This window comes from Somniosus microcephalus, chromosome 22, assembly GCF_052327205.1.
Source record: "Somniosus microcephalus isolate GS21.2 chromosome 22, FLI_Smic_1.0, whole genome shotgun sequence".
Classification (NCBI taxonomy): domain Eukaryota; kingdom Metazoa; phylum Chordata; class Chondrichthyes; order Squaliformes; family Somniosidae; genus Somniosus; species Somniosus microcephalus.
The window spans coordinates 60635001-60661424 of NC_141008.1; the positions used below are offsets into that span (position 1 = coordinate 60635001).

A 26424-nucleotide genomic window follows, 5' to 3' on the forward strand; every position below is an offset into this window, starting at 1 on the left:
AAGGCCGCGATTTCGCCAACCGAGGTGGGGCCGGGGTGGGTGTCGCGGTCCCAGCCCGCTGCCTACTGCAGCCTGCTCTCTCCAAGTGATTTTACGTTGATTGGGCTTGTTAAGCCCGCCCAGCGAGGTTTCCAGCCAATTAAAAGGAAGCGGGTCTGATGACGTCAGTTGATGACGCGTCATCAGACGGTTTCCTTAAAGGGACCATGCGCAAATTGATTTTGACAGTTGTGCTGTCAGTGTTCTACAGCATTGAGGTGCTGCAAACACTGACAAGCACTGCACAAAGGTGCACGGCTGCACCCAGGCTCTCCCATGACTCTATCCATATGCTTATCGAGGGAGTCACAGCACGCAGGGAAGTTCTCTTCCCTTCCAATGGGCGGAAGAGACCTCCCCAGGAGACCAATGCAGCCTGGTTGCACATTGCACAGGAGGACACAAGCAGGGATGATGTCAGGAGGACCAGGCTGCAGTGGCGCAAACCTTTCAATGGTCTCAGTAGATCACGAAGCGTTACTGCCAAGCCACACTCAGCCTCATCCTGCTGTGCCACTCTACCTTCCCCACCCTACTCCTGCACACCTTTACTCACACCAACTTACCTTGCACCTCCACCCATCCCTCTCTATCGACATTATCACTTCCCCATCTCACTAGCCACCCCTCACACTCAGCCTCCATCCTAGTGCAAGCATACCAACTAACAACAAACAAGGGTAGGTACTTGGGTGGTTTAGCCAATGTTCATGTGAAGTTTCTGGTAATGTGCTGTCAAACATTGAAACCTTTATTTTCAGCACTTTGCGTTCTTGGACAGATTTGTGTGCACCTTTGGAAGTGGCTTAGTGGGTTGCAGTGAATGGTGAGACATAACTGTACCCCACCCCCCACCCCGCAATGGCGATGAGTGTGAAAGGAATGACTTGGGCATTGTAGGGATGCTTTATGGTGTTGGTGTGGGGTGGTGCCAACCTGGCGCATCATGTGGCATCCAGGGTGTACAGCATCAAGTGAAGTAAATCTGGCCATGGTGAGGCCATCCCTGGCGTCCCGGGCAGCAATGTGGTCGGGTGATGATGCCCTGTGCCCTGTGCAGCATCTGTTGATTGGGGAAAAGGCTGGTGTTGTTGTTGGTGCTGCTGGTGATGCTGGTGTTGGGGCTGATCTTGGTGGGATTCTGAGGACCAAGGTGAGATATTTTCATGGGCACTGATGCTGATGGAATAGATGGCAGGTGAGGTTGCGATGACAGAAGCGATCTGTCAGTGGTGAGAGAGGTTGTTCCAATGAGGTGACACTGGATAGAGAGTTGGCTCCAAACAGTTGCAACCTGCATAAAGCTCAATCTATCTTCCAAATGCAGTTTCTGAGCTGAGTGAACAACTGTAACATGGCATCTTTTATACAACTTTGGCAGCTGTCAGGTCATGAGATAATTCAATGCTGAATCCACATATTGAGCTGACGTGTTCCCCGAGCAGCGGGTAACCCGTGGGGGAGCAGGTAAAATTGAAATGTCAGCTTAAAATAACAGTTAATTGGTTGTTAACAACCCATTTAATGATGTGAATTGCCTCCCCCGCCGCTTGGTGTCGGGTCTGTTCAGCGCCAACAGACCCGACACCTGAGAGACTTGCGCGGAGGCGGGTTGACAGCGGGTTCCCTACCCGCTGTCAATCTTTGCTATTTTGACAGCAGACCCGCCTCCGAACCTGCCCTCTGAGCGCCGGCAAAATTCAGCCCAAACTTTCAGGTTGATGACCTTTCATCGGAACCGAAAGATGTTCGTGATGGACAGCTTTTTAAGCAAGTAGGGAGCCAGGGAAAAGTGGGGGCAGGTAAGGAATAAAAGGAAAAGATCTGTGATAGGGTGGAGGGCAGGAGTAATTAAATGACACTTTATTCCTGACTTGGGAATGCTACCATTTCCATTTCCCTAGTACTAACATCTCTCACCTTGATGAGTGCCAAATTCAGCAAACCAGTAAAAAATATACTTGGTTGCCTCCTGAACTATAGTACGCAAACTAATACCTGCCCGTAACCTCCTATTAATACAGGTACAGGGGATGCTGTGAAATTCTAGACTCTGCTATAGAGATAAGCTGAATAATGACGAGCCAGCCAGGTGGAAAGTCTTAATGAGCTGAGAAATGCAAACCTGTCAAAATTAATTATGCAGATTGATATCACAGATTGATTTTGGATTGAATCGGAGAGAAGGAACCCTTTGTGCACTACACAGACCCGCGTCTTTCTTTCCAACACAGAGAGCGATTCGGGTTCGCAGCCACTCGATGGAGACCATGGTTTCGAGCCACAAGAAGCACCACACCGGTGGGTTACCGGGCAGCCAAAGTGGCGGGATCCCGCCCAGCGTGATGGAAATCATCAAGCACCCGCCTAACGTGAGTACGCCGACGCCCCCACCCTCCGCCACGCGGCAGAGCGCCGCCCGGTAACTGTCAGCCTCGGCTCCCGTTCCCATCCTGCTGGAAGGCCCATTCACAGCAATGTGATGGAATCACAGAATGATACAGCACAGAAGGAGGCCAGTCGGCCCATCATGTCTGGGCCACCACATCAGTCCCACTCCCCCCCTGCCCTTTCCCCATTGGCCTGCAAGTGATGATGGGCCACAGTTGTGTACGAGGAATTCCCCGGGTACAATCAGACCATTGCGGGCAACTGCCCAGTAGCGACTAGTCACTTCCCCACAGAAATAGGGAGGAAAAAAACGACATGGTCCTATGATTAAACAGATTAATGTAAGTCTCTTTATAATGGATGGTGAGATAGTTCCCCTCCACTATGGGGAATTTCATTAACTATTAACAACAATTAAAATTAATTTTCATTAATCAATATTATATTAGAACTAAAAATGATTGAGAACCTAAATTGCACATAAAACAATAATAGTTTAAAGTGATTTAGTGCAGATAAACCCAGTCTCCCAAATGCATTCTATTACTGAACATCATGAAAAGCATAGGGAATGTGACTAAATACCTGCACCGTCAACATCAATGGCTAGGCAGGCCACGAGAGGCCTATAAATACCTATCGGGCCTACTGAAGGACCGGTGCAGGAGGGGTGAGTACAAAGAGGTAGGGTATCCATGTCAAATAACTAGTACCACTGTACAGGACACTGGGCCATATCCTGCAAGAGTTACCTCAGGGAACTACCCAAACTCAGACTGGACGCTGAATATTAATTTTATTTAACATCAATTACAGCAGTGTAAGAGAGTTGCAATAAATAGATCGATGCACTGCTAAAAAAAAAATAAAGACAAGAACGGAATAAAGACGAGGATAGAACAAAATAGCCCTGAGTGAGAAAAGGCCACTTGGCCCATCCAGAATCCATGTATAATTATTCTACATGGGATACCCCCACCCACCTGTTCATCCCGTAACTTCCTTGCCCATCTTCTCTGGGGGGGGAAGCAATCCACTATTGTGACACTAGCATGTCAGCTGTGGCGCAGTGGGTAGCACACTCGCCCCTGAGTCAGAAGGTTGTGGGTTCACAGTCCCCACTCCAGGGACTTGAGGACATAAAGCTAGGCTGACACTCCAGTGCAGTGCTGAGGGAGCGCCGCACTGTCGGAGGTGCCATCTTTAAACCGAGGCCCCGTCTGCTCTCTCAGGCGGACGTAAAAGATCCCATGGCACTATTTCGAAGAAGAGCAGGGGAGTTATCCCCGGTGTCCTGGCCAATATTTATCCCTCAATCAACATCACCAAAACAGATTATCTGATCATTATCACATTGCTGTTTCTGGGAGCTTGCTGTGTGCAAATTGGCTGCTGCGTTTCCCACATTACAACAGCGAGTACACTCCAAAAAAGTACTTCGTTGACTGTAAAGTGCTTTGAGACATCCTGAGGTTGTGAAAGGCGCTATATAAATGCAAGTCTTTCTTTCTCATTTTCCTCATCAAACCTTAGAACAGATGTTGGGCAAATGTTATCAAATTTCCCTTGCAGTAGAAATATGTTCTCTTTGTATTTCACGCGTAGAATATATATATATGTTTTAATCTTGTGCTTCTTATCCTGTTCAAACCAATGGTTGGGGCATTATAAGAACATAGGAACAGGAGGAGGCCATTCAGCCCCTCGAGCCTGTTCCACCATTCAATGAGATCATGGCTGATCTGCGACTTAACTCCATATACCTGCCTTTGGCCCATATCCCTTAATACCTTTGGTTAACAGAAAGCTATCAATCTCCGATTTAAAATTAACAATTGATCTCGCATCAATTGCCATTTGCAGAAGAGAGTTCCAAACTTCTACCTTTGTGTGTAGAAGTGTTTCCTAATTTCACTCCTGAAAGGTCTGGCTCTAATTTTTAGACTATATCCCCTAGTCCGAGACTCCCCAACCAGTAGAAATAGTTTCTCTCTATCGACCCTATCTGTTCCCCTTAATATCTTGAAAACTTCGATCAGATCACCCCTTAACCTTCTAAATTCTAGGGAATACAACCCTAGTTTGTGTAATCTCTCCTCGTAATTTAACCCTTGGAGTCCGGGTATCATTCTGGTAAACCTACGCTGCACTCCCAAGACCAATACATCCTTCCTAAGGTGTGGTGCCCAGAACTGCTCACAGTGCTCCAGGTGTGGTCTAACCAGGGTTTTGTACAGCTGCAGCATAACTTCTACCCTCTTGTATTCTAGTCCTCTAGATATAAAGGCCAGCATTCCATTAGCCTTTTTGATTATTTTCTGTACATGTTAATGACATTTTAATGATCTGTGTACCTGGACCCCCAAGTCTCTTTGGACCTCCACTGTTTTTAGCCTTTCACCATTCAGAAAGTACCCTGTTCTATCATTTTTAGGTCCAAAGTAGATGACCTCACATTTGCCTACATTGAAATCCATTTGCCACAGTTTTGCTCATTCACTTAATCTATCGCTTTGTAATTTTATGCTTTCATCTACACTGTCTACAGTGCCGCCTATCTTTGTGTCATTGGCAAATTTGGATACATGACTTTCTATTCCATCATCTAAATCGCTAATAAATACTGTGAATAGTTGAGGCCCCAACACAGATCCCTGCGGGACACCACTCGTCACCTCCTGGTAATTGGAGTTTAATTAACTAGTCAGTCCACAAGGTGGAGCATGGTCCAACCTCATGAGGAGTTTGGGGGTTAGCTCTTGGCACAGTAATGTTAGTCAAGGCTTTCTTTCACTGGATATATCCAACCACAGACCATATCCAACAGACAGCTTAACAGGCGGGAAAGTGGAGTTGAGGTCGAAGATCAGGCATGATCTCATTGAATGGCAGAGCAGGCTCGAAGGGCCGTATGGCCGACTCCTGCTCCTAATTCTTATGTTCTAAACGCTGTGATGTAGATGATCAGGAGTAAAAAGAAGCTGCTCGAGTCGAGAAAATTCTTCGGCCTCTGTCGACATCCAAACTGCAATTGCTGTTGTCCTGGTTCTGTGGCCCATTTTTCACCCCCTCAGATGAACTTCCATTTCTGCAATGAGGTAGCGGTCTCTCTGTGTACTAAACTTCTCGTTTTCTTCGGCAGCAAGCGAAACTTCTAAAGAGCCCGGTGAAAAGAAGATCAGCTCTTTTCCCCCGGCCCCACACAAGCTCCGATGGTCTATTGGACGGCAGGCCGCGCTGGTAAGTGTGACCTCCGGAGCGCCTTATTTGCCTTGTCTTCCTTCCATTACCTAGTCAATACGTCCCGGCTTACCTCGCCTTCGCATTGACCCTTTGCAAGCTGGCTGGTGTTTGCAATGATACGTGTAGAAGTTGAATAGACCCCTCTGGTGGTCAGCAATGGGACTGCTATTAAAAACAAAACTGCCTTGGGAGGTCATTTTAACTTTCGGCAAGAATGTAAAACGGCCGATGTTGGATCAGCCGCCTGTTCTACACCCCGCCCGATTTTGGAGTTGATGGGAAGGAGAATCAGGCAAGGTGCATAACAGGCGGCCAGTCTGATATCGCCCGTTTGGCACGGAAGTTAAAATGAACCCCTCCCCTACCTTCCCCTCCCCCCCAATGTGCTCTGATCCATGAGCAGACATTTTGGGATAAAGCTTGAGATGCGCAGCAGACAGTCTCCTGAGAGTAGGGTCACCAACCCTCCCGGATTGGCCCTTGAGTCTCCAGGAGTTGAAGATTAATCTCCGGGACACTCACTACTGCCCAGGGAGAAAATTCACAGGGGCATTAAAAAAAACGGAATGGGTTTTTTTTCATTTCCTTTGAACACTTTTATTTATTAGTTATAAAAAATATTAGAGATGGCGAAGGAAAGTTGTTTGACTTGGGGGGGGGGGGGACGGGGGGGCGGTTGGAGGCCAGAGGTCATGCGACGGAACCTCCAGAGAACCGTCCAACCAGAGTTTGGTATCCCTACCTGAGTGGCGGTGATGAATCGGATTATTAACCCGTACTGCGTCTTGTGCTATGGATCTTGACTCTTCACCTAGGTTTCCCAGTGGGGGAGAACCAAAGCCGGAGCAGCCAGTGATGAAGTACTTCGTGCCCAAGTTGCTGATTCCGAACGAGGGTTTCCCACTCTGGTAGGCCACTTTCCTGGCGGTTTCATCAAAAGACCCCGTTGCCTCCAACTGCCTCAATTCTAGTCGAACAGCCCTTTTTTCCCCCATCTCCAATTTTTTTTAATGACTAATAAACAAAGAAAATGGGGTGGGGGGGGTGGAAACCACACACTTAATTTAATGTTTCGCCCAGATTGCTCACAGCAGTGTCCGAGAGATTAATCTTCAATTCCTGAAGACTCCAGGGCAGTCCTGAGGAATTTGCGACTCTAACAGTGGTCCTGCCACTCTTTAAAGGCAGCTGCTAGGTCCAGATTAAGGTTTTATTTTTAGTGATTTATATTAGTGACCTGCCATTTTTTTTTAAACAGATGATAATTATAGCTAAAATAACAACAGAAAATGCTGGAAAAACTCAGCAGGCCAGGCAACATCCGTGGAGAGAAATTAAGAGTCGACGTTTCGGGTCAAACCCTTTTTCAAAACTGGAAAGGAAATGAAATAGATCGAAGGCAGGGCTGCGATAGAACAAAAAAAGTAAAGGGACATTAAGAGGTATTCAAAACCAGACGAGATGGTAATAGGACAGTGGAGACAAAAGACGGCTCAGATTAGGTGTGAAGTGTACTGGCAGGATGAGAGACAGCTGCCATGTGGGAGAGAGAAAAAAAAAGGAAAGGGGGGGGAAGGGAAGACCCAAAACAAAGGGGTGGAAAAAAAAAAGTAAAAATGTAACAGGGGCCGAGGTTATGATCTGAAATTGTTGAACTCGATATTGAGTCCGGAAGGCTGCAAAGTGCCTAATCGGAAGATGAGGTGCTGTTCCTCGAGCTTACGTTGAGCTTCCGTGGAACAATGCAAGAGGCCAAGGACAGTGAGGTCCGAGTGGGAATGGAGCGATGAATTAAAATGACAGGCGACCGGAAGCTCGGGGTCACCCTTACGGACTGAACAGAGGTGTTCCGCAAAGCAGTCACCCAATCTGCGTTTGGTCTCCCCAATGTAGAGGAGACCACATCGTGAGCAGTGAATACAGTTAAATGGGCTGCTCAACAAAGCTGTAGATCTACCTTAATTAAACTGGATGCCTGATCATTCGGAATAAAAATGACTGATTAAGGCAGCTGGCTGTGGAAATCAAGATGAGCAGGAGGGCCAGAGGGGAGCGCAGTGCAGTGTTTTCGAGTTACTGGGCGGACTTTTGTGGGGGGTTTTTTGTTGCTGCATTGGCCTGGCAATGCCTTGATTTAAAAAATTCTCATCCTTGTTTACAAATCCCTCCGTGGCCTCGCCCCATTCCAATCTTTGTGTAACCTCCTCCAGCCCTACAACCCTCCGCGATCTCTGCGCTCCTCCAATTCCGGCCTCTTGCGCATCTCTGATTGCTTTCGCCCCACCACTGGAGGCCGTGCCTTCAGCTGCCGAGGCCCAAAGCTCTGGAATGCCCTCCCTAAACTTCTCCGCCTCGCTACCTCTCTCTCCTCCTTCAAGGCGGTCCTTAAATCCTACCTCTTTGACCTTTGATCATCTATCCTAATATCTCCTTATATGGCTCAGTGTCAAATTTCCTGTGACACACCTTGGGGCGGTTTACTACATTAAAGGCGCTATATAAATGCAAGTTGTTGTTGCTGCACGATTTTAATGGAAGGCGCAGGATGTGCTGGGACTAATGCAGTCGACTCTGTTAAAGAGGTGCGGGTCATTTTAAAGATCAGCGAATGCAGCAAAATCGTATTGCTGAGCTCCAGCCAGGAAGGACTGCCCCAACGTCCCTTCCCACAATCGGACTTTCCTCCTTTTGTGATGGCTGTCCTACTTTGCAGTTAAAGTGCTCCTAGATGTTGGTGGTCTTCAGAATCCCTCGATTCCATTTGTACAGTTCAGTTCTCACTGGTTGCGGTTATATTGCAGCCAGTGCCAGGCTGCTTCCTCCCAGCATACAAACAGGCTGTTCGGCCCAACTGGTCTTTTACGATATTTATGCTCCACACGTGCCCCCTGCCACCCTCTCAGCATGTCCTTCTCTAGGTTGATTCGCACCAAAAGCAGAAACTGGACTCGCGCTGGTTTGGCTGATGCTAGGCAGCAATGAAACGCGCCGTTTACAGGAAACTTTGGTTTATCTGGAGGTTGTATGGCCGGAAACCTCGATCTAACGGCAGAAATCAGCAGCCGTTTTGTTAGGTTTTTTTTCTTTTTTTTTCTTCTAGCATTTTTTTTAAACAGTCAGTCTCTGGAAAGCCTCTCTGAAGCTGTTGCTAAGCTACAGAGATGCTTCCAAGGTACAGGCCGACTGTTTACAAGCTGTTGCTAAGCAACAGTGTTTGTTGTCAGATACGGAGATGAAAACCTCCGTATCCTTCAACATTAGCGCTGGTCTGTCCGGAAGTTTTCATAGATCGGCATCACGCTGGTCCCGTCGGTGCCGGATATCGCGAAGTTTCCTGTATTTGGACCCACCAAACGGGGCTGATTCCACCAGGAGTCGAGGCTATCGCAGGAGAACTTGGAAGTTTCTCGGTGGTGTCAGCACGACATTAAGGCACAAATTCAAAGGGAGAATAGTCAATGTGTAAGGTGAAACTGACATGTTGACTTTCATTTTTCTGCGGCAGTGAAAGTTTGTCGAGTTTGTCGAGGACCCCCGAGAGCGGCCAGATCTCGCCGGACATCAAATGGGAAACGTCCTCCAACCCAAGCTCACCTGAAATGGGCCCCAACAAAGACAGGTAACTTTAAAATAAAAACAGAAAATGCTGGAGATACTCAGCAGGTCAGGCAGCATCTGTGGAGAGAGAAACAGAGTTAACATTTCTGGTCGATGACCCTTCGTCAGAACTGGAAAAAGTTAGAGATGGAACAGGTTTTTAAGCAGGTGTGGGGGCAGGGAGAGGGGGGAGGGGAGGAAAGAACAAAAGGGAAGGTCTGCGATAGGATGGAAGGCAGGAGAGATTGAAAGACAAAAGGAGATGGTAATGGGACCAGTTAAGAAACAAAAGATGGCTCTAGATGAAGTGTAAATGGCGATGGCAGAATGAAAGACAGCTGCCATGTGAGAGAGAGAAAAAATGGAAAAAAAGATAGGAGCAGGGGTTATGGTCTGAAATTGTTGAACTCGATGTTGAGTCCAGAAGGCTGTAAAGTGCCTAATCGAAAGATGAGGTGCTGTTCCTCGAGCTTACGTTGAGCTTCATTGGAACAGTGTAAGAGGCTGAGGACGGAAAGGTCTGAGTGGGAGCAGAGCGGAGAATTGAAGTGACAGGCGACCGGAAGCTCGGGGTCACCCTTACGGACTGAACAGAGGTGTTCTGCGAAGCGGTCGTCCAATCTGCGTTTGGTCTCCCCAATGTAGAGGAGACTGCATCGTGAGCAGCGAACAGTATACTAAATTGCAAGAAGTACAAGTAAATCGCTGTTTCACTTGGAAGGAGTGTTTGGGGTGTAATGATATCAGCAAATAGTGATGATATTTGTCTGTGTTTGATTACTTATGCCTTACAGCATATTTGTCTGTGTTTTTGATTACTTGTGCCTGACCAGCAGAGGTCATGTGAGAGACAAGCAGTCCAGAGGAGTTTTACTTTCAGTTTGATTCTAGATGCATCACAGCATAGTGTGTTCTGTAAAAAGCTGTAGAAAGTCTTGAACAAGACTTTAGATTAAACAACATTCTCTTTCAGAAATGAGTCTTTATTGAACCCAAAAAGAAATCAAAACATGATGTCAGAAGTGGCTGAAAGAGAAAAAATCTGAAGTTAGCAACTTGATGGGACAGTGAAAGCAGTTGTGGCAAGTAAGCGAAATCAGCCCTCCACATATTAGCAAGCCAAAAGAGAACATCGTTGCTTACCATTAGAGAATAGCTAACGAAGTGAAAAATGGAAGGTTTACACCCACCGGCGACGCTTCAATTAACAGGTAATGTGGCTGAAAATTGGAGAAGGTTCAAACAACATTTAGAGTTGTATTTAGCGGCAATCGGAGCTGACAAGAAAAGTAATAAACAGAAATCGTCACTGTTCTTGCATGTCGTGGGTGATGAAGCGCTGGAGGTGTATAATAACTTCACATTCGCTGTTGATGGAGACAAAATGAAGATAGATAAAATAATGGAACAGTTTGCGGCCTACTGCATACCTAAACGCAACGTGACCTTTGAGAGGCACAAATTTTTCACATGTGTACAGAAAATCGGTGAGACTATTGATCAGTATGTGACTGAACTGAGAAACCGGAGCAAATCGTGTGAATTTGGGGGACTCACAGACACGCTGATAAAAGACAGACTGGTGTGTGGTATTCGAGATAATGGTCTAAGGGAAAGACTGCTAAGAGAGCAAGATCTAGACCTGGGAAAAGCCATAGCACTGTGTAGGGTTACAGAGACTGTGAAGTTGCAGGCAAAGGAGCTGTTCAGTGACAGTAGCTGCAACGTGGATGCAGTGAGAAAGAACGGATACAAACCGTTTAACAAAGAGAGCGCCAATGTGAAAAAAGAGACGTGGCCAGCAAACGAAAATGAAAGAGACAATCGGAAGTCATGTAGTCGATGCGGTACACAGCATCCACCAAGAAAGTGTCCAGCATATGGTAAAACATGCAATAGATGCAACAAAAACAACCATTATGCCCGTTGCTGTAAGAACCAAGCGCAACAAAGCAAGGTCCATACAGTAGATGAAAGCGAGATAGAGGAATTCAATGTAGATGTTGTGTCTGAAAACAAAAAAGAGACTGGATGTTGACACTAAAAGTGAATGACATACACATTCCATTTAAATTGGATACTGGAGCACAAGTTAATGTGATATCAGAGACCGATTTTAAGAGAATTAGACCCAGACCAAAGTTACATGGAATACAAGTGAAAGTGACCGGATACTCAGGTACTGATATACCAGTGAAAGGAAAATGCATTGTCAAAGTAACACACAAGGACAGAGAGCACACGCTAGCATTAATCGTGGTGCCAAAGGATGTGCAAGCCATACTAGGGTTAAAAGCCTGTGAGAGACTGAACCTGGTAAAGAGAGTCCTCGTTGTGGAAAGCGAAGGAGAGACAGTCTATGATGAACTCATGAAAGAGTACAAAGACCTATTTAAGGGTCTAGGCTGCATTCCAGAAGAACACACGATCAGAGTAGATAAAAGTATGACACCGGTCATACATCCATGCAGAAAAGTTCCGCTTGCTCTTCAAAAGCAACTGAAGGCAGAGTTGGACAGGATGGAAAGCCTGAACGTGATTCAGAAGATAGATGAGCCAACTGAGTGGGTGAGTTCCCTCGTCGTAGTGGACAAAAAGAATGGAAAGCTCAGAATTTGCCTGGATCCAAGAGATCTAAACAGAGCAATAAAGAGAGAGCACTTCAAGCTTCCTACACGTGAGGAAATCATGGCACAGTTTGCAAATGCAAAATATTTCAGCAAGTTAGATGCGTCCTCAGGATTTTGGCAGATGAAGCTGGACGAAGCAAGTTCAAGACTGTGCACGTTCAACACTCCATTTGGCAGATACAGATTCCTAAGGTTACCATTTGGCATTGCCTCAGCTCCTGAAGTGTATCACAAGACTATCCATATGATCTATGAGCACCTGGAGGGAGTTGATACATCAATGGATGACATCATAGTATGGGGAACCACGAGAACTGAGCATGACGAGAGACTGAAAAAAGTGCTGGAAGCAACAAGGAAAACAAACCTGAAGCTGAATAGAGAGAAATGCCAGCTCGGGGTGACAGAACTGACATTCGTGGGAGATATCCTTAGCAGTGAGGGCATCAGACCAGATCCCAGAAAGGTGTCCGCCATTGAGAATATGCCAAGGCCACAATGCAAAAAGGACGTGCAGAGGTTTAATGGAATGATCAACTACATGGGTAAATTCATATCCAACCTCTCAGAAAAAATAGCGCCACTGAGAAGACTAACTGAAAAGAACATAGAATGGGAATGGAATTATGAGCATGAGAAGTCATGGCGCGATCTAAAGAAACTGCTCACAGAGGAACCAGTTCTGAGGTTTTATGACCCAGCGAGACCCATCAAGATATCATCAGATGCATCACAGAGTGGGCTCGGTGCCATTCTTCTGCAACAATATGACTACTGGCAACCTATTGCATATGCATCGCGCTCAATGACAGACGCGGAGACGCGATATGCTCAAATAGAAAAGGAGCTGCTCAGCATCACATACGCCTGTGAAAGATTTCACCAGTTTGTGGCAGGACAAGCAATCAGTGTAGAGACTGACCATAAGCCCTTGATTGCATTGTTCCAAAAGCCACTGAATAGCTGTCCGCTTAGAATACAAAGAATGATGATCAGGCTGCAACGCTATACACTGAATGTTGCGTACACACCGGGTAAGCTGATGTATACAGCAGACACGTTGTCCAGAGCTGTTGACCCAAGTGAGCCCGCAAACACCACAATGGATGAAAAAGTGAACGCCTACGTGGACATGATCACAAGTGCACTGCCCATAGCAGATGCAAAAATGGAGCTCATAAAGACTGAGACAAACAAAGATGAAACAATGAGACGACTGAGAAAAAGCATCTTGGATGGATGGCCCAACATGAAGCAAGACTGCTCACCTGATATAGCAGAGTACTGGAACTGCAGGGCGGAACTATCAGTGGTCGAAGACATCATCTACAAAGGAAGTAAAATAGTTATCCCAAAGAGTCTGAGAAGAGAGATGCTAAAAAAGATCCATGGAGGACATCTGGGAATCGAAAAGTGTAAGAAAAGAGCACGAGAGGTGATGTACTGGCCACGAATCAACCAAGATATGACAAATGAGGTGTCAAACTGCACAATATGCCTGAAATATCGAGCAAGCAATCCGGTAGAACCACTAAAGCCACACCCAGCACCAGACAGACCTTACCAGAAGGTAGGCGCTGACCTATTCGTATGTCAAGGGAAGGACTATCTTGTCGTCACAGACTATTACTCCCTGTATCCAGAGGTTTGTAGACTGTACACCACCACTGCAGAAGCTGTGATAAGAAGTATGAAAGCCATATTCTCCAGACATGGCGTGGCAAGCGAGGTCTTCACAGACAATGGACCCCAGTTTAACAATGCAAATTTCCGACACTTTGCCAAAGAGTGGGACTTTGTCCACACAACGTCAAGTCCTCACTATCCACAGTCCAATGGACTAGTGGAAAAATCGGTCCAGACAGTGAAAAGACTGATGTACAAGGCAAAAGACAGTGGAACTGACTTCTACCAAAGCATGCTTGTATACCGCACAACGCCGCTCGAGTGTGGTATGTCACCAGCCCAACTCCTGATGGGACGTCGGCTAAGGTCAAACCTACCCATCCCGGAGAACCTCCTGAAAACAAAAGAGGGGGAGAAAGTGAGGAAGTTCAAAGAACAACAGAAAGAAAAGCAAAAGTACTATTATGACAGAGGAACACAAAACCTACCTGAACTCCACACTGGTGACCAAGTAAGGTTGAAAGACCAAACAAACACATGGACTCAGAAGGGAACTGTCCTGAATGAAGTTCAACCAAGATCATACACCATTCAGACAGATGAGGGTGCTGTTCTGAGAAGAAATCGTCGAGATCTTCTCATGGGACCAGCCACAGCAGGTCAAGAGACTGATACTGGTGAACAACCTGATCACACAGCTGAGAACCAATCATCTGAGGCAACAACTCAGATTCAAGGACAATCAATCAGAAAATCCTCAAGACACGTGAAGCCTCCTGAGAGACTCATTGAGCAAATTTAAGGACTATTGTTAAAGAAGGAAGTAATGTTATCTTATTCTTTCTTCAAGTTCTAGTGTATTGACATATTTCATGTGAACACACAAAGCAAGGGTAAAAAACCTTGATCATGATAATGATAATGTAAGTTCATTAAATGTTGTTAGTTAAAAGTAAAATACTTTTGTTTTAAGAAAGGGAGATGTAATGATATTAGCAAATAGTGATGATATTTGTCTGTGTTTGATTACTTATGCCTTACAGCATATTTGTCTGTGTTTTTGATTACTTGTGCCTGACCAGCAGAGGTCATGTGAGAGACAAGCAGTCCAGAGGAGTTTTACTTTCAGTTTGATTCTAGATGCATCACAGCATAGTGTGTTCTGTAAAAAGCTGTAGAAAGTCTTGAACAAGACTTTAGATTAAACAACATTCTCTTTCAGAAATGAGTCTTTATTGAACCCAAAAAGAAATCAAAACGGACAGTGGGAAGGGAGGAGGTAAAAGGGCATGTGTTGCTTCTCCTGCGCTTGCACGGGAAGGTGCCGGGTGAAGGGGAAGGAACAGGTAACTTTAGTAGTGTTAAGCCCCAGCCGGACTCTTCTACAAACACTAGTGTATGTCTATCTCAGCTTTTTCAGTAGCACTTTTTATTTCAAACTGTATCTTTAGCGGCATGTATTATCTACGAGGATGTGTGGCCAAGAGTTGCTCATGAATTTTTCCTGTTGAGCTTGCTTTCACTCAACACCTTCCCCAACCACCAGAATCGTCGGCGCTGACCCATGTCCTGCCAATCTGCTGGTGCTGCAGCCTGTCGTACCATGCTAATACATCATCTCTCTCTCAGGCTTGGTCAGTCCTAATATTTACAAGATTACGATTATAAGATTTACGAGAATGGTTCCAGGGATGAGGGACTTCAGTTATGTGGATAGACTGGAGAAGCTGGGGTTGTTCTCCTTGGAGCAGAGATGATTGAGAGGAGATCTGATAGAGGTGTTCAAAATCATGAAGGGTCCAGACAGAGTAGATAGAGGGAAACTGTTCCCATTGGCAGAAGGGTCGAGAACCAGAGGACACAGATTTAAGGTGATTGGCAGAAGAACCAAAGGCGACAGGAGGAAAAATCTTTTTATGCAGCGAGTGGTTATGATCTGGAATGCACTGCCTGAAAGGGTGGTGGAGGCAGAATGAATCGTGGCTTTCAAAAGGGAATTAGATTAGTACCTGAAGGAAAAAAATTTGCAGGGTTACGGGGAAAGGGCGGGGGAGTGGGACTAGCTGAAGTGCTCTTGCAGAGAGCCGGCATGGGCTCGACGGGCCGAATGGCCTCCTTCCGTGCTGTAATTGTTCTATGATTCGATTCACTCGCCCTCAAACCCTATTTGTAGCCACTGTTGATGGTAGCCGGCAGTTCTCTTCCCGAGTGACGAAGGCAGCACCGCATGGCATAGCCCAGGCTTCTCACGCTGCTTCTCATCATTCTTCACCAGGACCTGCATCAAACTCAAGGAGAATGGCAAGGGCAACATCTCCCGTTCGTCGTCAAGTACGAGTAGCTTCAGCAGCACGGCTGGCGAGTGTGAAACAATGGAGGAATACGAGACCAGCACAGTGAGTATTTGCAGGATCTGCCAGGCAGAGAGAGCTGCGGCAACAGGTGCACAGTAAAGTGGGCGAGGTTAACCTACCTGTGGCAGAGGGTCAGTGGAAGGAAGCTTTAACGCTGTCTGCTGTGGGGAAAGAGTTAAACTGACATCGCTGGCAGTTTCACTGAATGGTGTAATAAAGACAATAATCTAATAGGGCTTTTGCAGTAGTACGCTTTTTCTAAGTTGCTGAAGTGGCAGTTGAGATAACATAGTCGGATGTGGAAACCATAAGAGGCCTAAGAGGATGTAAGTTCTGTTCTGGCAGGAAAGTAAAACAATGAGTTGGAAGTAAAAGAGGCCTAGAGAGGCAGGAAAGGAGGACAATGAGTCAGGAGGACAATGTTGATGAGACCCCATCTGGCATAAACAAAGGTCATAGGTGCAACAACAGCTTGTGGGATAATGGACATGTACTTTTCCGATAATAAAGGCAGTACTTTAATGTAACGCGGCATAGGCAACCAATCAGTGAAGATGCATGCGGGCCAAGGTCCAATCAGGTGGCAGGAATGAATTTTGAATGAGCTGGACATGTGTTGTAATGTATAAAAATGTAGTGTTTGCTGTAACAATTTGGAAAAAGTCTGGCTAAGACAGAGCAAACTGTTTCCCCACTGCTGCAATAAAGACAACTTGACTATCGATCTAAAACCTTGTGTCGAGTGTTGGTTCAAAATACTCCAACACTGTCACACAAATATTTTGGGCCCCCTACTTACTCCAGGTGTTTATGAGATGCTTTTACTTGCCCGCATGGAGAAAAAAGGTTTTAAATATGAGACATACAGGGCAGGTAGTTCCCGGATTCAACCACAGTCTCCGTTGAGTTAGCAGATCTTAGCCGAGGCAATAGTCGACCACAATTGCCCTCAGCACTAGAGATAGCAAAATATAAAATTATCCAGAGTTCCCTGCTCCAGACCGCTATCCAGTGATAGCCTAATGGAAAGTGTACTTATGTGGAGGAGGAATGAAGGCAGGATCAAACTCGGCTGTGATGCCCCCCAAAATACAGTCAAATAGTCATCTAACACCCAGCGTCATGAAGAATAGCCACTTAAGGAAGGTACTAGATGAGGGGGGGGGAAGGGGGCTGTCGCCACCCATGGAACCCAAGTCGCCAGCTTCAGAAGGGGAGGCAAGAAAATAATATTGGCCTGGATTTTGCTCTCCGCGATGAAGGAACGGCTTTCACCATTCACCTCGCGTACAACTGCCCGCAGACTTTTCACGCGCTGGTCAGCGGAGATTTCCACTAATCTGACATGTGTTTCAGTACGGCGCCCTCTACAGGGGATTTGTGGCATCAGTGAACAGGGAAAACAACAGCGAAGCTCTTCAACCAATCAGATTGATGTAACCTCACTGAGACACGCAGGGGGAATTTTCTTGTGGCGGGGGGGGGGGTCAGCAGGCGCGATCGATGTCGGGTCGGGTGGGAAAGTTTTTTTTTACAACGGGCCGGGACCTCGCTGTCAACTCGCCGCCACGTGCCTTTACCAAATGTCGGGTCTGTCAGCGCTGAGCAGACCCGACACGCAGCGGTGGGGGAGGCAATTCAGGTAATTATGACCTTGTTAACCGAGGATTAACAACAATTTTGAGCTCACCTTTAGAATTTAACAGCTCGCCAACCAGGTCCACGCTGCTCGGGGATCACGTTAAATGGCCATGGAATCAGTTCATTACTTGACAGCTTGAAATGTGCTATAAAAGCTCCCATCTCACAGCTGTTTCCTTCCCAAGCTCAGAAGCTGTTGCTTACTGCATTTGGAAGACAGATTGAGCTTTATGCAGGTTGCAAGTGTTTGGAGCAAACTCTCTATCCAGTGTCACCTCATTAGAACAACCTCTTTCACCATTGACAGATCGCTTCTGTCATCTCCAGTTCACCTGCCATCTATTCCATCAGCATGGGTACGGTTTATACTCTCTACCTTGGTCCTCAGAATCTGACCACGATCAGCCACAACACCAGCATTACCAGGCACACCAGCAGCACCAACAACCACACCAACCTTCTCCGCAATCAACTGATGCTGCACAGGGCATCAGCACCCGAGCACATTGCTACCATGGCCACATTTACTTCACTTGACACTGCACACCCTGGCTGCCACATGATGCACCAGGTTGGCACCACCCCACACCAACACCATAAAGCATCCCTACAATTCTCAAGCCATTCCTTTCACACTCATCAGCATTGTGGGGGGTACCGTTATGTCTCACCATTCACTGCAACTCACTTAGCCACTTCCAAAGGTGCACACAAATCTGTTCAAGAACGCAAAGTGTTGAAAATAAAGATTTCAATGTTTGACAGCACACTAACAGAAACTTCACATGAACATTGGCTAAACCATCCACGTGCCTACCCTTGTGTGTTGTTGGTTGGTATGATTGGACTAGGATGAGGGTGAGTGTGAGGGGTGGCTAGTGAGATGGGGAAGTGATAATGTAGATAAAGAGGGATGGGTGGAGGTGCAAGGTAAGTTGGTGCGAGTAAGGCTGTGCAGGAGTAGGGTAGGGAAGGCAGAGTGATGGGGATGTGATGAGAGGCACAGCAGGATGTGCTTGAGTGTGGCTTTGCAGTAACGTTTCGTGATCTACGGAGATCATTGAAAGGTTTGCGCCACTGCAGCCTGGTCCTCCTGACGACATGTGCAATGTGCAACCAGGCTGCATTGGTCTCCTGGGGAGGTCTCTTCCGCCCATTGAAGCGCTGATAGCCTCGCCATTATTATTACAGAGAAATCAGGGCCATTGTATAAATGCACTTAGAGTATAAATTATTGGTCATTTTTATATCAGTTGCCTAATTGGTAAAATGGTCTTTCTGTCCTTACAGGGTAGCCAGCCATCCACAGCATCTCCTTTCCGACAAGATGTTTTTGTTTACGGCAATGAAAACCAAAGCAGCTCGAGAGAAAGCTCCTGCAAGAGCCCCACAGGTCGGCATCTCTGGTCTCGCACATTCTCACCAATCTAGCTTTTCTCTCGTTCAGAAACCGACCCAAATTGCCCCGCCGATTGTGCAGGATGCCTCCGAGGGTCAAAACAGAGGAGCAAATGAGGAGAATTTTTTTTTTTAACGCAGCGAGTTGTTGTGATCTGGGTTGCGCTGCCTGAAAGGGCGGTGGACGCAGATTCAGTAATAACGTTTGAAAGAGAATTGGACAAATACTTGAAGGGGAGAACATTTGCAGGGCTGTGGGGAAAGGGCAGGAAAATGGGACTAATTGGGCGGCTCTTTCAAAGAGCCGGCACCAGCACGATGGGCCGAATGGCCTCCTTCTGTGCTGTACCATTCTATGATTCTATGAAATAGCTGATGTCTAGTTTGGCTTTTAAGCCTGCAGATTGTTGGAGGGGGGAAGGTTGAGGGGAGGAATGGACAATGTTCCTCTAATTTGCGTTCTAAGTGCGTGGCCCCTCTAAATTTGCTGCGCGGTATCTTCCAGTGGCAGCAGTTCGTGAGCGGCCTGTGCTGGACCTTCCTGTGCTGGACCTTAGGGGGACCATTGGGTAAGGGGTTCCCACATGGTTTGGGGGTGCTGGGAAAGGAGTTAGAGGAGGAGATGGTGCAATGACTTCAACATAGTGTATTTGAGACTCAGCTAGATCAAGGGGAGGGGAAAGGTTCATGAGAACAATGACTTTAGGAGTGTCAACAAAATAAAGAAAAGTTGTAATGGAAGGAGAGTTTGGAGGCTTGGGGTGAGCGGGATGGTCCATCAGATATGGGAGCAGAATCCAACTGTGGGATGGGCTTGGGCTTTAAGGTGATCTAAGATTTGTGATGAGATGCTAGATTGACTGCCCCAATTGTGTACCTGATGACTGTTTCATGTGGATTATTGTTAGTCGCCAAGAAAAAATATAGAAATGGAATTGCACTTTTTTATTCATATTTCAAACTGTAAAATGTCCATTCAAATCATCAGCTGGATATTTCCCATTCAAAGTTGCCAGCACTATAGTTGGATGTTGGCCCTAGTCTGTCCAAATAACTTGTTGCGGGGACAGAGTGTACTAACATTGAGAGCTTTCAACAATTTTAATGTAATGGTTATGTTACCGGACTCGAAATCCAAATGCCTGGACTAATAATCTAGAGAACGTGACTTCAAATGGCAGTTTCAGAAAATTGAATTCAGTTTTTAAAAAAACTCTGGGAATGAAAAGTCAGTACAGGGTATCAGTAAAAGTGACCATGAAGCTGTCGGATTGTAAGCACCCAATTGGTTCACTAATGCCCTATGGGGAAGGCAATCTACCGTCCTTGCCTGGTCTGGCCTATTTGTGGCTCCAGTCCCACACCAACGTGGTTGACTCTTAAATACCCTCTGAAAGTTGTCTAGCAAGCCACACAGTTAGTATCAAACCCAGAAGAAGGCCGACCACCACCTTCTCAGGGCAACTAGGGGTTGGCCGATACTTGCCAGAGACTCCCATGTCCCGAGAATGAATTTAAAAAAAACAAACACTTTTCCTGGGCAAGAACGTCACTGAACCTTTAGAGCATCTGGCCGTCAGATTGCTGCAGTTTCAGTTTATTTAATGAAGCCATGGACTGTATAAATAAAACCCTACAACAGTAAAAGCTGATGTTAATTGGTGTACCCAAGAATTAGGTGGTCTGAGTGGCTGCGTCATGTATTAAACATAGAAACATAGAAGATAGGAGCTGGAGTAGGCCGTTCGGCCCCTCGAGCCTGCTCCGTCATTCAATGAGATCATGGCTGATCATCCAAATTCAGTATCCTGTTCCTGCCTTCTCTCCATATCCCTTGATCCCCCTAGCCTTAAGAAATATATCCAACTCCTTCTTGAATATATTTAATGAATTGGCCTCTACTGCCTTCTTTGGTAGAGAATTCCACAGGTTCACCACTCTCTGGGTGAAGAAATTCCTCCTCATCGCTGTCCTAAATGGCTTACCCCTTATCCTTAGACTGTGACCCCTGGTTCTGGACTCCCTGACCATCGGGAACATCCTTCCTGCATCTAGTCTGTCTAGTCCTGTTAGAATTTTATAAGTTTCGATGAGATCCCCTCTCATTCTTCTAAACTCCAGCGAGTACAAGCCCAATCGACCCAATCTCTCCTCATACGTCATTCCTGCCATCCCAGGTATCAGCCTGGTGAATCTTCGCTGCACTCCTTCCATGGCAAGAACATCCTTCCTCCGATAAGGCGACCAAAACTGCACACAATACTCAAGATGTGGTCTCACCAAGGCCCTGTACAACTGCAGCAAGACATCCTTGCTCCTGTACTCAAACCCTCTCGCAACGAAGGCCAACATACCATTTGCCTTCTTAACCGCCTGCTGCACCTGCATGCTTACTTTCAGCGACTGGTGCACAAGGACACCCAGGTCTCGTTGCACTTCCCCTTCTCCCAATCTATTGCCATTCAGATAATAATCTGCCTTCCTGTTTTTGACACCAAAGTGGATAACCTCGCATTTATCCACGTTATATTGCATCTGCCATGTTTCTGCCCAATCAGCCAACCTGTCCAAATCATACTGGAGTTTCTCGGCATCCTCCTCACAGCACACACGCCCACCCAGCTTTGTGTCGTCTGCAAACTTGGATATATTACATCTAGTTCCCTCATCCAGATCATTCTCACAAGGCAGCTGACTGTTCAAAGAGGTAGGTTTTAAAGGAGGAAGGAGGAAGGAGAGGTAGCGAGGCGGACAGGTTTAGGCAGGGAATTCCCTGTCCCAAAGTTGTAGTTTAAAAAGGCAGTCGATGAATGAATGTCCAAAACCCATTTGGTGGGTTAAGCCCAGCCTCCCCCCTCCCTTCCCCACCGCCCCCACCCGGTGTCTGTAGTTCAACTAGGGACAATGGCCATCTCTGCACAGCCCGAATATGAAGAACTGCAGCAACTCGCCGAGGCTTCTTTGGCAGCACCTCCCAAACCTGCAACCACTGCCGCAGAGAAGGACGAGGGCAGCAGGTGCATGGGAACCACCACCACCTCCAAGTTCCCCTGCAAGCCACACACCATCCTGACTTGGAAGTATATCGCCATTCCTTCATCGTCGCTGGGTCAAAATCCTGGAACTCCCGCCCTAACAGCACAGTGGGAGTACCTTCACCACACGGACTCCAGCGGCTCACCACCACCTTCTCAAGGGCAATTAGGGATGGGCAATAAATGCTGGCTTTGCCAGCGACACCCACATCCCTTGAAGGAATAAAAAAAAGTAGTGAACCTCAGCCTTGTATTGTTTGCCTACATAACAAAGGTCATTGCACTTCAGGAAGGTAAGGCATTGGGTGAAGCATCTGGAGATATGATATGGTGCAGGTATACTTGACGTCCACTCAGGGTCCACATCGAAGTGTGAGCTAACCACCACATCTTAATTTATCTCGGCTTCTCTCCTACTCTTTCCAACCTTGAGGGTGTGTCCTGTCTTGGCCCCTTTGCCAGTGTTTCCCAATTGAAAAAGAAAGCTAAGGTCGCCAAAGTTCCACCAGCTATAGTCACGAGTGACTCCTCCCATCGCTGAGCACGGGATTGTGTATTTGTATATTTTTTGAACTTTATTTCTTTTCCATCACAGACACAACAAAGTGTAAAACCTCTCCAAGAACTACTTTGAAATTCAGATTTGAGAAACTTCATCACAGCTCAAACCCGGTAACTATGGTGCTGCTCACTCCAGCCCTTGCTTTGTAATGATTCATTACCTTTGAATAACTCCTCGGTTAAAGCGCAGTAACATTTTCTTGTGCAATCCTCTGACAGGATCACAGTAGTGCAGCAGCAACATCCCCTCCGTTTTCTCAGTGATTTCATCTTCATATTATTACGAGCGATGAGAGTTGTTGGAGCATGGGTAGAGGCAGGGAATATTGTATCTGAAGGGAAGAGGAGGGGTAAACATTTGAAGCAGAGGAGGATGGAGAGAGCTGGGACAGTGGGATTAGCTTTGGATTGCTCCAGCAAAGAGTCGGTGGGCGGAATGGCCTTGTTCCGTGCTGTAAACTCCTAAGATTCTATTTGCCCAGATTTTTGCCATTTCTCCACAGCGGGTTGGGTTCAGATTCATTTCTCCACAACTAAGTTGGGTTCAAATTCATATACGAAGCATATATTGGCACTTTAAAAGTTTTTTTGTGCGTGGTCGCAGTGTTCTCTCGGGGGGGGGAGGGGGCTGATGTGCCTCAATAAATCCGAGACTCGATGTTAGCGAAACAAAACAAGGCTTTTATTGACTTAGAAGGTAACACACAGAGGAGAGGTATCTTCCATCCAGAGGTCTGCCGTACTGGATGTGATGCAGGCTGGGCCAGCTTACATAGGGGCCAGGTATGGGCGGAGCCCTACACACAGTACAATACAATGGTGAGGAAACGGAACCGAGGTAAGGGAAATGAAACTGAAACCAACCACAGTCACAGGCAGAGAATACCAATGAGTGATGAATGGAATATTTCATCACAGGGGCATGGCCGCTTTAAGGGCTGCGCGGCCCATTCACAGTTTTGCGTGAAGCTTAACATTCAAAAAGCCGGTCCCGTGCCGCGCGGGACTGGCATAAGAACATAAGAAATAGGAGCAGGAGTAGGCCAATCGGCCCCTCGAGCCTGCTCCGCCATTCAATAAGATCATGGCTGATCTGATCCTAACCGCCAATCCACTATCACAGAACCATCTCCTGAATCTAACAGAATTAGACACACGAAACAGGAGCAGGATCAGGCTACACGGCCCCTGGGCCTGCTCCGCTACCCACAGGGCCATGACCGATCCGAACCTAGGCTCATGTCCAAATTCCTGCCCGCTCCCCGTAACCCTTAATTCCCTTTACTTCTAGGAAACTGTCTATTTCAGAGAGCTGTGCGGCCGCGCTGCTTATATGGAACGTTGCGTGGTTGTATTTATACTGGCAGTATGCACAGAAAGAAAGACTTTCACTTATATAGTGCCTTTCACGACCTCCAGACGTGCTTTACAGCCAATGAAGTACTTTATGAAGTGTAGTTACTGTTGTGGGAAATGCGGCAGCCAATTTGCACACAGCAAGCTCCCACAAATAGCAATGAGATCATGACCAGATAATCTGTTTTTTAGTGATGCTGATTGAGGGATAAATATTGGTGAGGACACCGGGGAGAACTCCCTTACTCTTTAAAATAGTGCCATGAGATCTTTTACGTCCACCTGAGAGAGCAGATGGGGCCTCGGTTTATCGTCTCATCTGAAAGACGGCACCTCAGCACTGCACTGGAGTGTCGGCCTGGATTTTGTTCTCAAGTCTCTGGAATTACATTATTTCAACCCTTAGTTCAGTGTATTTGTTCTCGGTCCCTCGGGTTTGGGCAGGTGAGGGAACATGGTGGCTCCTTGGGGTTGATTCCATGGCTTGTGCACCTGTTTGTGAATGTGGAACTCAATGATGGAGATAAAGGAAGGAGGAGGAGAACATTGCGACGGTTCTACTGCCTTTTAGTTTTAACCAGCAATGCCAGGAATGGAATCAAAACAGAAAATGCTGAAAACATTCAGTAAGTCAGGCAACAGTAGTGGAGCGAGAAACAGAGTTAACGCTTCAGTCATCAGAGCTGGAAGAAGTTCCAGATTTACCATTTATAAGCAAGAACAGGAGTGGGGGGTGGAGGAGAGGAGAGAACAAAGGGGAAGGTCTGTGATATGGTGGCGGGCAGGAGAGATTAAAAGACAAAAGGGATGATGGTGCAAGGTAAAAGGGGATGGTAATGGGACAAGTAAAGAAACAAAAGATGACTCTAGAGGAGGTGTAAATGGTGACAGCAGAACCATTACCAGCACCTGTACGATAGCAAAATACTGCAGATGTTGGAAATCCGAAATAACAACAGAAAATGCTGGAAAAACTCAGCAAGTCAGGCAACATCGGTGGAGAGAAATTTGAGTTGACGTTTCGGGTTTGACCCTTCTTCAAAACGTCAACTCAAATTTCTCTCCACCGATGTTGCCTGACTTGCTGAGTTTTTCCAGCATTTTCTGTTGTTATTTCGCATTACCAGCACCTGCTGTCTGAGAAATTGGGAGCGGTGGTTCTGATCACTATTCTGTTGCTAGTAAGCCTTTAAAACCTAATCAGCAGTCAAATTGATTTTATTCTAATCTTTTAAGCAGGGTCACTAGCAGGAGTCAGTGCCCCACCTGGAAACACACACTTGTAAGGTCAGTCCTTTTATTTGTTTAATCTCCATTACTTGCTTATGTGGTTTTTTTAAACAATGGTCACAATCAACATATTCCTATTGACATCCTCATATCCCTTGATTCCCTTAGAGTCCAAAAAATCTGTCGATCTCCGCATCCACAGCCCTCTGGGGTAGAGAATTCCAAAGATTTACAACCCTCGGAGTGAAGACATTTCTCCTCATCTCAGTCCTAAATGGCCGACCCTTTATCCTGAGACTATGCCCTCTAATTCTAGACTCTCCAGCCAGGGGAAACAATCTCTCGGCCTCTACCCTGTCGAGCCCTCTCAGAATGGTATACATTTCAATGAGATCACCTCTCATTCTTGAAACTCCAGCGAGTATAGGCCCATTCTACACAATCTCTCCTCATAGGACAACCCTCTCATTCCAGGAGCCAGTCTAGTGAACCTTCATTGCACCGCCTCTAAGGCAAATATATCCTTCCTTAGTGCGGAGACCAAAACTGTACACAGTGCTCCAGGTGTAGTCTCGCTCTGTACAATTGCAGCAAGACTTCCTTACTCTTATACTCCAACCCCCTTGCAATAAAGGCCAACATACCATTTGCCTTCCTAATTGCTTGCTGTACCTGCATGTTAACTTACTGTGTTTCGTGTACAAGGACACCCAAATCCCTCAACATACCAACATTCAGTAGTTTCTCACCATTTAAAAAATATTGTTTTTCTATTCTTCCTACCAAAGTGAATAACCTCACATTTCCCCACATTATGTTCCATCTGCCTCCTTCTTACCCACTCACTTAACCTGTCTATATCCCTTTCCCTGTCTCTCACAGCTTACTTTCCCATCCAGCTTTGTATCATCAGCAAGTTTGGATACATTACACTCGGTCTCTTCATCTACGTCATTAATATAGATTGTAAATAGCTGAGGCCCCAGCTAGTTACCTATTTCTAGGGTAAAGAGGGAAAGGCGGGACATCTGTCTGGTATCTATTGACTCCTGAGAAAAACGTAGATATCGAGTTGAGGACAGGAACAGGCTAGACTACAATCCTGATGGTCAACTAGCCTGTTGATGACACTGTCTGGAATCAGTTGCAGATAAAGGCCATGTGGAGAGACTATCTGAGCATGCCTGGCACCAATGGAACTGTACTCCCAGCACGAGTCAGTGCCTTCAGGAGAGGAGGGGAGAAAATTGAGGGGAGGGAATTTTGCAGAATAAGATGCACTTCTCTCGCTAACCTGTTGGTTTCATCGAGTGATGTTTACCA

The 26424-nt window shown here is 46.5% G+C and overlaps 1 protein-coding gene across 7 annotated transcripts in view; it reads left to right on the forward strand.

The window, feature by feature from the left end:
- rap1gap2a (RAP1 GTPase activating protein 2a) overlaps positions 1–26424 on the forward strand; it is a 383517-nt gene that overhangs the window by 351177 nt on the left and 5916 nt on the right. For 4 of the 7 annotated variants that reach the window (XM_085964881.1, XM_085964878.1, XM_085964884.1 and 1 more), the window contains 8 exons: positions 2274–2411; positions 5573–5670; positions 6489–6581; positions 9179–9292; positions 15802–15922; positions 18812–18914; positions 22550–22626; positions 25108–25158. In XM_085964881.1, coding sequence (XP_085821007.1) covers positions 2274–2411; positions 5573–5670; positions 6489–6581; positions 9179–9292; positions 15802–15922; positions 18812–18914; positions 22550–22626; positions 25108–25119 — 756 coding nt within the window. In that variant the 3' untranslated portion in view covers positions 25120–25158. The remainder of the gene's footprint in view (positions 1–2273; positions 2412–5572; positions 5671–6488; positions 6582–9178; positions 9293–15801; positions 15923–18811; positions 18915–22549; positions 22627–25107; positions 25159–26424) is intronic. The other 3 variants (XM_085964886.1, XM_085964882.1, XM_085964879.1) reach the window with 2 other exon arrangements.